This window comes from Peromyscus leucopus, chromosome 20, assembly GCF_004664715.2.
Source record: "Peromyscus leucopus breed LL Stock chromosome 20, UCI_PerLeu_2.1, whole genome shotgun sequence".
Taxonomy (NCBI): domain Eukaryota; kingdom Metazoa; phylum Chordata; class Mammalia; order Rodentia; family Cricetidae; genus Peromyscus; species Peromyscus leucopus.
Window position 1 is genome coordinate 43,251,602 of NC_051080.1, and position 12,401 is coordinate 43,264,002.

The following is a 12,401-nucleotide window of genomic DNA, read 5'->3' on the forward strand; positions in this document are numbered from 1 at the left end:
ACTGAGAGCTTCGTTGGTAAAGACAGATTGCTGTTGGTAGATGTGCCACTTTTAGTCACTCCAAAAGAGCTTATATGGATGAATTTGTAGATATTATTTCTGACCCCCACGTGCCATTAAGATAAGATCAGTTTATATCCTGACATCCTGAATTCCCCCCTGTTTTATTTAAAGCATTCATGACCTTCTAGAGGTCACCCAGAAAAACTAAGAAGTAACCCTTTGGCTGCCCTGGAGATACAGCTATGTAAAAGTCCTGCTGTGTGTTCTCTGTTTGGGCTGTTTTCACTGCTCTATGTGTTTGCATTTACAACAGACTTCTCGATGGTTCAGCACAATGCTGCATGATGGGCTCTGCCTATTTCTGGAGTTATTACTTCTAGGAACTGTTTTCTTAGCCTGTTACAAGTGAGCAACATCCAAGCGCCCTCTAAATACTCTGATTGGCCATAAATTTGACCTGTTTTGAAAGGATGAAGTCTGCAAACATGAATAGTATAGGTTGTGAGGTTTGGAGTCTACTTTCTATTTCTGCCTGTTTCCTACAGTGTCTTTACTGTAGTATATTAAGTGCAGAGACAACTAATACATCACTCTGTCTACAAGTAAACACTCCATTTTAACCCTGAGGATGAAATTTCATTTGAAACCTCACACACAATTCGTAGAAAGTTGCTTAAACCAGCTTTCCCACCTAGAGACACTCTGAGAACTCCACGTGTTGGGCACAGTGATGCATGCCTGCAATTGCGGCACTTGGAGGACAGAGGCAGGAGGGCTGCGAGTTCTAGGCCAGCCTGAGCTGTAGAGCAGCTCTATCGTAAAGCGATCACAGCTCCATTTTGTGCACAGTGTTGGTTCGGTTCTGGTGCACTGGAGTTTGTATTCTGTCTGTAGTCGGTGTCGGTTGACGGGCTGCAGTAAACACGACCACGTCAGCGGGACTGCGGTCAGAGACGCAGTCGGCGCGCTGGTGTGCTTTGCCTTCACACCGCTCCTTCACAAGCACTTTCAGACGGCAGCTGGAGTCACACCTCAGAGACCCCACACATCCATGCCTCCTTCTGAGTTCCTCTCCTGTGTCCATTCTCATGTCCTCTCCCTCCTCCAGGAGAAGGTTCTATTATGTCACCGGTTAGGGTGAGAGTTCTTTGAAAGCCAAGGACTTAATCCTTCTGAAACTGGATGACTTCACTCTTCATTTTAACCAGACTACCGTGGATAAGAGGACAAGCAAGTGAAGAGAGAATTCTTGTAGTGTAATTACCACAGGACCACATTCTTTGTGCATAGTCATAACTTGGTGCCACTTAGTGCAGTATTCAGTGGGTCTTCAATAAAGAGTGTAGATTAATTCACAGAATGCATGTTGGACAATCAGAGAAGGAAAACAGTGGTGAAGCATTTGTGGTGACACAGGAAGTTTTAGGTTTTTAAACGGAGTCATGCTCACACTTGTGTTCTCCTTACACCAATAGGACACCAGACTGTCCATAAGGTCTGTGAAATGAGTATAGGAAAAAACTGGATTTGATCTAAGTCAGCATGCATGGAGGCTGAAGAGTAGTTTGAAAGTTTTCTGCAAATAATCCAAATAGAACATTCAACATAAATTGAATTTTAAAGCAAAACCAAAACTCTTGTGTGTGAGTAATGCATGATACTTGATGATTAATATATTGACTGGAGGATTTTTCAGTTCTGGCTTTAAAGGCCTTTTAGAAAGACATTGTGCTCTTGTGATACTGGGAAACGGACGTTGCTGAACTTGTTTTTCACAGCTCTGCAAGTGAATCTGGTTCTCAAAGCACCTGCGAGCCCCTCGTGACTCCAACAGCCCTGGCGGCTTGTGCCAGAGTCGACTCCTGCTTTAGCCCGTGGTTTGTCCCGGCACTTTGCATGGCCTTCCGGTTTGCACACCTGGAGTTCCGTCTGTGTCATCACTTGGACCAGCTAGGCACAGGTACGTGTCATGGCAGCATCAAGAGGACAGCTGCTTAGTTGCTCCATGGCACTGAGTGTTCTCCATATGGTGCCCCCCTTTACCGGCACCAGCCCTGGACACTGGCAAAGCTACTCTAAAGTTGATCTGGTACAGCAGGTGTGACCCCTACCCCTCACTGAGCAGTATTGTAGTACCATGTTGTGACATGTTTCCTAAGAGCATTTTCAAGGAAGTTTTTTTAACTGCAGATTTTACTGTAATTCCAATTATGGTATCTTTGAAAGAAACTTGTTTTCGTCTGTATCATACATTAGTGAGGAATAGATCCCCAAAGTACTTGGTGCTTATCACCTGAGTTCACAGTGCACATTCTCATTAAATTACAAGATGCATATTTTTACACATTTAAAAAACATGAATAAATTTTCCCCACTTAGCAAAAGTATGCGTCTATAAATTCCCAGTGTTACTTGAATAATTATTTCTCAAGCATTGTGTTCAGTATCAATGCTTTTCTAGTTCATACAGTTTGATTTAGGTTTTGGGTTTTCAACCTACATGTTATGGCAAAAGGAGGGGGTCATTAAAACTGGACACAGCTCCTGTGAAGTACCATGCCTTTTCAACAAGAATAGGGTTTAACTGCCTTTTCCTGAGTAGGTCTTTGTTGTTATAGAGATTTGGGTAATAGCTAGAGTTTTCCTGCCTTGCCCACAGTCAGGACAAATCACTGTCACTCGCCAGTCCCACAGCCACTCAGACCCAACCAAGTAAACACAAAGACTTATATTGCATACAAACTGTATGGCCATGGCAGGCTTCTTGCTAACTGTTCTTATAGCTTAAATTAACCATTTCCATAAATCTATACCTTGCCAGGTGGCTCGTGGCTTACCAGCATCTTCACATGCTGCTTGTCCTGGTGGCAGCTGGCAGTGACTCCTTCTGCCTTCCTGTTCTTTTATTTCTCCTCTCTGTTAGTCCTGCCTATACTTCCTGCCTAGCCACTGGCCAATCAGTGTTTTATTTATTGACCAATCAGAGCAACACATTTGACATACAGACCATCCCACAGCAGGTGGTTACAGAGATTTAGATGGTTGTCTCCTCTTGTTACTGTAATCAAAAATTTTATCTGTGGAAGTGAAAATTTATGAACATCAAGCACTAAATTCAAGAACAAAGGGAGTTCTTTAAAAGTCCCCTCATCTGTCTCCATGAAAGACTGGCACATCTTAATTGGCATTTGTCTTGTTTTCTTACAAGCCTCACCACAGCACCTGCAGCCATTCACTCCTGATAAAAATGTGCCATCTGACCTGGAGTACATGGTTATTTCCTTCAAAGAACCAAACCTGTATCTTCGGCAGTGGAGCGGCGACTCTGTCTGCCAGGAGATCCGGTTCTCATCTCAAGTAGACTGTAAACTGCTGGAGTGCAGAAACGTCACCATGCAAAGTGTGGTGACGCCCTTCAGCATCTCAGGGCAGATGGCGGTCTCCAGTGACGGGGTGCAGAAGCTGCTTGACGGCACCATGATCGTGGACTCTGTGCTGGTAAACTTCGGGCAGCATGCCGTTCACTCCCTGCACACTGCAGTGCAAGCTTGGCAGCAGGTATGCACGTTCCAGAGCGGTTGGCCATTTAGCCGCGTGTGGTCTGTTATTACACACTCCATGTTATCGCTTGTACTTAATTATGAGTTAAGCACAAACCAGAATGTGAGAAAATGAAGAATTTGATGGACGCCACTATATGCTGGCTTTCTTTGTCTAGGTAAAGTGATGTAAGGGTTCTCTTTAGAAAACACTGGAGAATGTGGGTTCACACACGCCTCAGAGATCATGCCCATCTACAGCTAGTGTATGACTAATATACCATATCTGGGTGGAAAGTAACATATTCCCAGGGATTTTTCCGAAGTGCTATGCCTTTATTTAGCTGAAGCTTTGACTTTGGTGTGCACCAGAGTGTCTAAATGTTCCGTGCAGAAATGAAGGGCTTATAACAGAAACATAATGCACAGTGGGATAGAACCTGGGAACAGAGCAGTCTAGTCTTGCCCTTTGTTGAAATCCTGCCTTTTTGATTCACTAGAGTATTCTTATACTCATAGAAAATCATGGTGACTTTAATAATTTTCTTGTATTTTTGTAAGAAATTGTTCATATTGAAAAACAGAAGATGTATAACCCAGTGTTGCATGGCATATTTAAAATAGGAAACCTCCAGTAGTCTGGCAGTATGGAAATGGCCCCACAGAATGTCTGAATGATAATACATCCAGAGATACAGCAGTAAGTTGCTTCTGCTTTGGGGCTAATTTTCATTGCTGCATTGTGTTGCCCTCACATTTAGTCACCGTTTAAGCTGAGACATTTGTCTCCATTTGAGCATGTCCAAACACTGTGGTAGAGCTGGTAGAGCTGGCTTCCCAGGATGAGTCCTTCTCCTGTGCTGACCTCCTTAAGTGGCAGGCATGGGGGGGGGGGGGGGGGGGGTCCTGCTTCTACAAGAAGTTTCTTGGGGATGAGGAAGAGAACTTGGGGGGAATTTTTATGAGAATAACTTGAGGATCTTTATGGAAACAATTTTATGAAATAAGTAGTTCTAAATTTTTTAAGTTCTCTAGCCTAAAATGTTTATGAGAATTAGATTTTATAAAAATAAAATTTAATGTTCACTTTATACGCATGAAGACCTATACAAGACTAAGGAATTAATTGCTTGACATGGTACTACAATAGCAAAGGGAAGAAGATAACACATCTGGTTTATATTTTAAGTCTTTTTTAAGGGCATTCCATGGTTTTCTTGTTGCAAAGGACATGCATAAAATAAGAGCTAGTGTGATCTAAATCTTTGCAGCTGGTTCAAATAGCAATGTGAAAAAAACTTCCATAGCTCCAATTTCTAGGGTTTTTTTTTTCATATCTTGAACAATGCATTTAATAAAAAACAAACGTAGAAAATAGAAAAGAATTCTTGATAGAGCATTTAAGCCCAGGACATTTTTGTCTTGGTATGAGAGCTTTATAAGAAGACTCATATGTAGCAACTACTGCAAGATGGCCTTCAAAATATCAGTTTTCTCCCAGAGAAAAAAAAGATTCTCCTAGACACAGCTATACACATAAATAAAATATGGTACATAAATATTTAAATGTTTTAAACCACATCAGACTGTGAATGACTGACTGGTTAGCACAGTGCCTTGCAGGAATATTCCATTAAATAGAGCCATGTGTCACACAGCAGATTGCTGACAGGTACATTCTATGAATAGTTGGTTCTGATTTATACAGGGATTTGGCAATGTTAACATGAGCCACAGAGGATATGCTTCTGTAATTGTTGCTGTAATTTTCTTGTTTCCTCCCATGTCAAGGGTACTTGCCACCAAGTTTTAATGTGGTAGGCGTCAAACCCTGTGTATTCTAAAGTAAATACGAAAGTACACTACTTTGAAATCAGAGGACATTTGACATTGAAATGGGCTGATAAAGGCTTATTAAATTCATTATTTCTGTCCTGAATGTAGTTTATTGCCTTTAGAAGGAAGTTTGAAACTTGAATTTTATTGTATGTTTAATAATGCTGACATATAGTATAGTTATTGGCAATGAAAAATGAATTTAATAAGTAGAACAAGAGATTTGAGTTCTTCATTTACTCTCTAAAATCAGCTTATTATCAGGCATGAAACAGTTTGGCCCTTCACCTTCAGGTCATAAGTTCAAAATTAACAGAACTTTCCATCAGTTCTGACTTCTGTGGCTGTAGAACGCTCTCCCCCCCCCCCCCCGCCCCGCTTCTCTCTCTCTCTCTCTCTCTCTCTCTCTCTCTCTCTCTCTCTCTCTCTCTCTCTCTCTCTCCCTCTCTCTCCCTCTCCCTCCCTCCCTCCCTCCCTCCCTCTCTGTCTGTATGTGTGTGTGTCAGGATGATGGCTTCTTTCATGAAACTAAACTAAGAACTCAAAACACCACTTCCTGTCTGTTTCCTAGGTCTGAACAGAATAGCATTAAATGGAGGTCACGCTCACATATCTCCCTTCCACCAAACGTTAGCTCTACTCTGCCTATTCCTGTCCAACAAGACATGAACTTGCAATGTGAATAAGCCATCTTTTAACTACAAATCCTTGCAGGCATTCTGAGACTTAATGTAGATGATGTCACATAAATGAATATATGCATTTTTATATGCTATAATAGAATCTAAAACATTCCAAGAAATGTTGAGGCTTATTACAGTTATAGTAAATTCCATAGATGAAGGAGAAGTTGAGAAACTTCCCCGAGGACCTCAAGGATTCTTTAAAAAAATGTAAACAATCCCTTTGTGTTCTTTAATTTACATTTTCCCCCTAAAATCCTCATCACATTAAATCGTCATCAGGTTTTAGGGATGAGGAGAGGGATGTGATTTTTTTTTTAACCTCCATCTGGTAACTTAACCTCTGTGTTGAGATTGATCCTAGTTCATTATGAAAACTGAATTTTAACCTCAGGGTGTGGAACTGAGTGGGAATTGTAGTCATACCCTTCCTTCGTGTTTGTACTCTTGCATGGAAAGGAGAGAGAAATGTTTACAAGGAGAGCAGTCTATTTTGATTATATAAGACCAAGTGGAAAAATCAAATCAAAACTAATCATACACTGTGACTCTGGTTTGATTAAAGGTTTTAGATAAATACATTAAATAAGATTGGGTAGAGCAGGCTTAAGTAGTCAGGGCCAGAGCCGTCAGGAAAAACCCTTCCAAATGAGCATAAAAGTGATGGCTTAAATTCACTTTTGGAATATTTTTCTAGTTTTTATAAAATCAATATGTTTTACCAATATAATTATTAATGTTAGGCTAGGTATGGTTCTTTGGTAGCGTGCTTACCTGTGTGCATCTGGCCCTGGGTTCAATTCCCAACATAGTTAGAAACAAACACCTACTTGTTTTTGTTGTTTCCTAAATGGTTATTGAGAACTCAAGTATCAGCAATGCTATGAGTATTAGAGGTAAAGTTGTAAAAGATCCAGGTCCTATTCCTTCCCATAGGCAGCAAGTATAGCATCTGAGTGGAGCAAACTAACAAGTCCTCTGAGCTGATACAATGTGATATGCCAGCATCAAATAGAGAAACCTGACCAGGCCTGGGGAGGGCTCAGAGAGCTACTTTGAGGCACTGGCTTTATACATAGGAACCTACAAGCTGGATACACACAAGTTGGTCCAACAAGAGGTAGAGGAAAAGAGGTCCCAGCAGAGAGAAGGGACTGGGTCAGGAAGCAGCTGGACACCTGACTGAATAAAGGAGGGCAGGGATGTGAAGTGCCTTGGGGAAGGGGCAGGACTGGAGTGCCCTTAGAAAATGGCACTTGAAATGCAACTAGTGTTGTAGGCACAAGCCCAGGAAAAGCAGACACCTGAAACCCAACAACAGATATGGTTTAAGCTCATGACTAATGGTTAAAAGCCATGTCAGAGAGCATTAATCGTTACAAGTGTTTGGGTCTCAGCCAGATTAGTGTGCCTGTCAAGCAAGGTTCTCCACCATAAGAATTGAGAGGTCACGCAAGAATGGATAGATGATTTAAAAAGAAGAGGAAAAAGAAAGAAGGAATTGTAGTAGTAGTGGTGGTGGTAGTTAGTGGTAATGGTGGCGGTGGCAGTAGTTACAGTAGCAGCAGCAGTAGTAGTAGTTACAGTAGCGGTGGTAGTGGTTGTAGTAGTTATAGTAGCAGCAGTAGTTATAGTAGCAGTAGTAGTTGTTATAGTAGTGGTAGTTATAGTAGTGATCTTCAAGATTATCTGGGAGAATGAGTCCTGTCAGGGCCCCCTCGCCACCCAAAAATATAGAACACACACTTTGGGAGTATTCTGCATGGCTGGGGTTGGATTCTGTTTCCCCCAATTTTTTGCTGATGGAGCTCTGGGTCTGGTCTCTGTCCTGGCTGGATATCACTGACATTCATCCATACTCACTTAGACTTCATGCCTCCCAATCCCTGTATCATCCTGCTTCGGAGTTATGTCACTCTTTATCTTCCTCACCTCAGTAAAGGGGCATACTGTAGGATGTGACATTCTTTAGATCCTGAGCCAGAAAACAGAGGCCACTAGAGAAGTATCTGCTGTCTGTTACCTCCCATTACCTGCACATCAATGAGCTACTTGGGAATTCTTCTTCTTTCCTCAAGTGGATACCTTTCTTAGCTGCACTCTTAGTTTCCCAAAAGCATTTGATTGGTTCTTAAGCCACAAGCTGGGTGACAAAGACAGTGAAGCCAGTGTTCTAATGTCACAGCACCCGGTAGGGACTCCTTTAGGCTGAAACGGGTATCAGCATAGGAACTTATTACTAATCAGATGAGCCTTCACTGTTTAATATTAGCTACTGAGCTATTTACTGAATGAAACAGACACTGGGAACTTTTTCAACTCACATTATTCCTCTTAAAAACTGCAACTTGGCCTTTAAATGGATTCTGGAGTTGATCTGTTTTGTATGTTCAGCCTTTTAACAATAGAGGGAAAGTTATGGTTTTATTTATATCTGTCCCTGAGCAGATTTACACACACACACACACACACACACACACACCCGTCTTCCATCCTTCCCTCCCTCCCTCTTAAGAACCCAGGGTTGTAGTAACCTAAATGATCCTTACTTTCTGTAGGGTACAAACTGTGGCTTTGGTAATTGGCCTTGATTGTGGAGTTTAGAGGGCTAGGAACATGGTAATTTTAGCCTCTAGTACTCTGCTCAGAAACGTGCATGACCCAGTACAGCACTCTTTATAGCATGTTAATTCGTTTTAAGAAATGTTAAATGTTTGTGGGATCTCATTGTTCCTTTCTTCTTCTGGTGCGTATGATTTATTTTGTAGGAATATAAATTGAAACACATTCCTGGAACGTATGATGTCTTTAAGATATTTTTGTTGTGCTTATCCTGAAAGTATAGAATACCAGAGCTAATGACAACAGATCCTTTAACATTTGTGTGTTATAACAATGGCCACTGGGCAGACAGCTGCCAAACATCTTGCAATTAATCTGATACACACATTGGCTTTCATATTCTTTTTCTTCCAGAACAAATGCCCTGAGGTAGAGGAGTTGGTCTTCAGCCACTTTGTGATCTGTAATGACACACAGGAGACACTGCGGTTTGGCCAGGTGGACACTGATGAGAATGTTCTGCTGGCCAGTCTCCATAGTCACCAGTACAGCTGGCGTTCTCACAAATCCCCACAGGTATTTGAGAAGCAGTCTTACAAACAGCCATTGTTCAGGTTGGGATTTGTTTATTCTGCATTTATGTGTTTGTGTCCGGTTATTTCCCTGTGTCGTGGCATCTGATGGAAACCCAGGGATGTTCAAAGGCCGTGCTTCCCGTGGAGTGGAGTGCTTCCTGATAGCACAGGTGCCGCTCAGGACAGAGAGGCCTCTAGAGCTGAAGCACAGAGGCCTGAGGCCTGTGCTGGGCAAACTTGCTGTTCTTCTGTGATTTGATTTTCCCATCTACAGAATGGGGATGAAACAGTCTCCGCTCTGTAGAAGGCGTTGGACTGATGCCTGCTATGCAGTCAGCAGTATGTGCTGAGCACAGCACCCATTCATTTACTCAGATTTCCTCTGTGCACGTGTACAGCACCCATTCATTTACTCAGATTTCCTCTGTGCACGTGTACAGCACCCATTCATTTACTCAGATTTCCTCTGTGCATGTGTACAGCACCCATTCATTTACTCAGATTTCCTCTGTGCACGTGTACAGCACCCATTCATTTACTCAGATTTCCTCTGTGCACAGTGTACAGCACCCATTCATTTACTCAGATTTCCTCTGTGCACTGCACAGCACCCATTCATTTACTCAGATTTCCTCTGTGCACATGCACAGCACCCATTCATTTACTCAGATTTCCTCTGTGCACATGTACAGCACCCATTCATTTACTCAGATTTCCTCTGTGCACATGCACAGCACCCATTCATTTACTCAGATTTCCTCTGTGCACGTGTACAGCACCCATTCATTTACTCAGATTTCCTCTGTGCACGTGTACAGCACCCATTCATTTACTCAGATTTCCTCTGTGCACATGCCTTGTACTGGGTACATGCTTGTCTCTAGCAGTGCAAACACAGCAAGTCATTCTGTGGTCTCAGGGACAGCTCAAGACAGTGACTATAATGACAAACTGTGCCCCGGGAGCACTGGGAAAAGACATAGCAAAGGATGTCTGTTTTCCAAGTGGTGTAATTCCACTTTCCCGTCACTTTAGATGGGAATAATTAGCGAGATGTTCCCTGCAGGGATAGTCTAGGGATGAATTAAATGCAAAGATGTGGTCTTAAATGAGAAAAAGAAATCCAAGCAAGTATTCTCAAGAAGGATGTATTTCTAAAACTCTGGGCAATAAACTATCTGCTTGTGATTAAAAGTAAGCCATTAGATTAGAGAGCATGTTTTCCCATGTGGTCCACAGGTCTGTTCCACCCTCAGGCTCCACCTCCCTTCTTTCTCCTCTGTACCCTAAAGAGCTAGATTCTTGTCTTTTACTTATTTTGAGTTTTTTCACATGAAATGACCCCACTGTTATTATAAAATTTGGAAAAATAGATACGATGAAATATTCTTTATCTAAATATCTTAATTTTAAATCAAATTAATCTGACAGGGCTTTACAATTCTAAGCTTTTGTAATACAAATTTTTTGTAAAGATTTGTTTTTATTATTTTTAATTATGTGTGTGGGAGTGAGTAGGTCTATGCACATGAGCACAGGTGCCCACAGCCGCCAGAAGCGGCTAGGATGCCCTGGAGATGGTGTTCTGTACGGTCACGAGCTGCCTGACACCGATGCTGGGAGCCGAACTCTGGAAGAGCAGCACATGCTCTCAGCCACTGAACCATCACTCCAGTGCCTTGTAATAGAAATTCTTACAGTGCTTCTTACACAGTGATACTGCACTCACAATTGTCCTAAATCACACATACTTCCATTTCCATTTGAAAATGTTCCATGCTAGAGTTTCCATTTGTCCTGTGTGACATGATGGACATTGTATTTAGTTCAACTTTTTCTTCTTGTTTGTTTGTTTGTTTTTTTCTTATTGCCTGCAACAGTTAGAAGCATACAGGAATACACCCAGACACTTGCAATGGCAGCCATAGTAACGCTGTGAGCCTTTTCATCCTCCAAAGGTTTACAGAGTCCCTGCATCCCTAGCAATGCACTACAAAGGCAGGAAACAAGCCTCAGAATAGCTACACTAGCATGTGACTGTGTGCTCGAGTAGCCACATCACCCACACACAGCCAACTATGGGCCCCAGCTGACAGAGAGCAAAACAGAAGACACTCAACCCTCCGCAGTGTGACACCCCACCACTCCACCACCCCCACCCCCACCTCCACCCCCACCCCGACCACCCCCACCCAGACCACCACCACCCCGACCACCCCCATCACCACCTCCACCCCACCCTGACCACCACCACCACCACCACCACCCCGACCCTCAGGATTCCTGAACATTGGAGCTCAGCTGGAAAGGCCTCAGGACTGTGGGGTCATGCAGTTCCTGGGAAACAAGAATGGAAGGCCACTGCCACCATTACGCCTGTCATATTTATGTTTAAAACAGTTATTACTAGTTTATTTCACATCTCTATGTAGTTTTTTGCTAATATTTTAAATATAAGGGAGCTTATTTTTTTCTTTTCTGGAGACTTTTTATTAGTCTATATATGTAGTTCTCTACCCACAATCCTGTCTTCTTCCTCTATACTTTGGCTGCATGGTTGGTTTGTTAAACTAGCCAAGCTGTGAGATTTTAAGAGAAGGGCTGAGAAACCTCTGATACAGTACACCATGGAAGCCTAAAGCTGAAGATTTAGATGATTCTCGGTCCAGGTGTGAACCCTTGCAGAGGGGTTAACTGTATCACCAAACTTCTATAACTTTTCACTTACATAAATTAAGTTCATGTAAAACATTATCTGTAGCCAGATGTGATGGTGCACCTGTAATCTCAGCAGCCAGGAGGTTGAAGCAGGAAGATCAGAAAATTCAGATTATTCTCCACTACATAGGAGTTCAAGGCCAGTCTGAGCTGAGTGAAACCCTGTTTCAACCCCATCCGCCCCAAAAAAGAAAACTTTGAGTTTAAATCAGACTTCTTTAAAAGAAAATGATGTCCTTTTTATGTTTCTATGTATGCTGAAATGTATTTTAAGACCTCTGAAGCCAGAGGCCTTAATGGGCCCAGAGGGTGCTCCTGGAATTCCTAACATCCACAACAGCACATGCTGCTCTAATGAGAGGTTACATCTGAGCTCAGAGCAGAAAACCCAACCACTTAACTCCCACTGCACCTGGAGCTCATCAGAGATGCACAAGTGAGCAAAATGTTCCTTTTCCAGATTCCAAGGCACAGCCTGCACTGCC

At 42.4% G+C, this 12,401-nt stretch overlaps 1 protein-coding gene across 4 annotated transcripts in view; it reads left to right on the forward strand.

Moving 5' to 3' along the window:
* Vps13b (vacuolar protein sorting 13 homolog B) overlaps positions 1-12,401 on the forward strand; it is a 527,154-nt gene that overhangs the window by 435,714 nt on the left and 79,039 nt on the right. For all 4 annotated transcript variants that reach the window (XM_028884474.1, XM_028884475.1, XM_028884476.1 and 1 more), the window contains 3 exons: positions 1,782-1,963; positions 3,212-3,561; positions 9,038-9,199. In XM_028884474.1, coding sequence (XP_028740307.1) covers positions 1,782-1,963; positions 3,212-3,561; positions 9,038-9,199 — 694 coding nt within the window. The remainder of the gene's footprint in view (positions 1-1,781; positions 1,964-3,211; positions 3,562-9,037; positions 9,200-12,401) is intronic.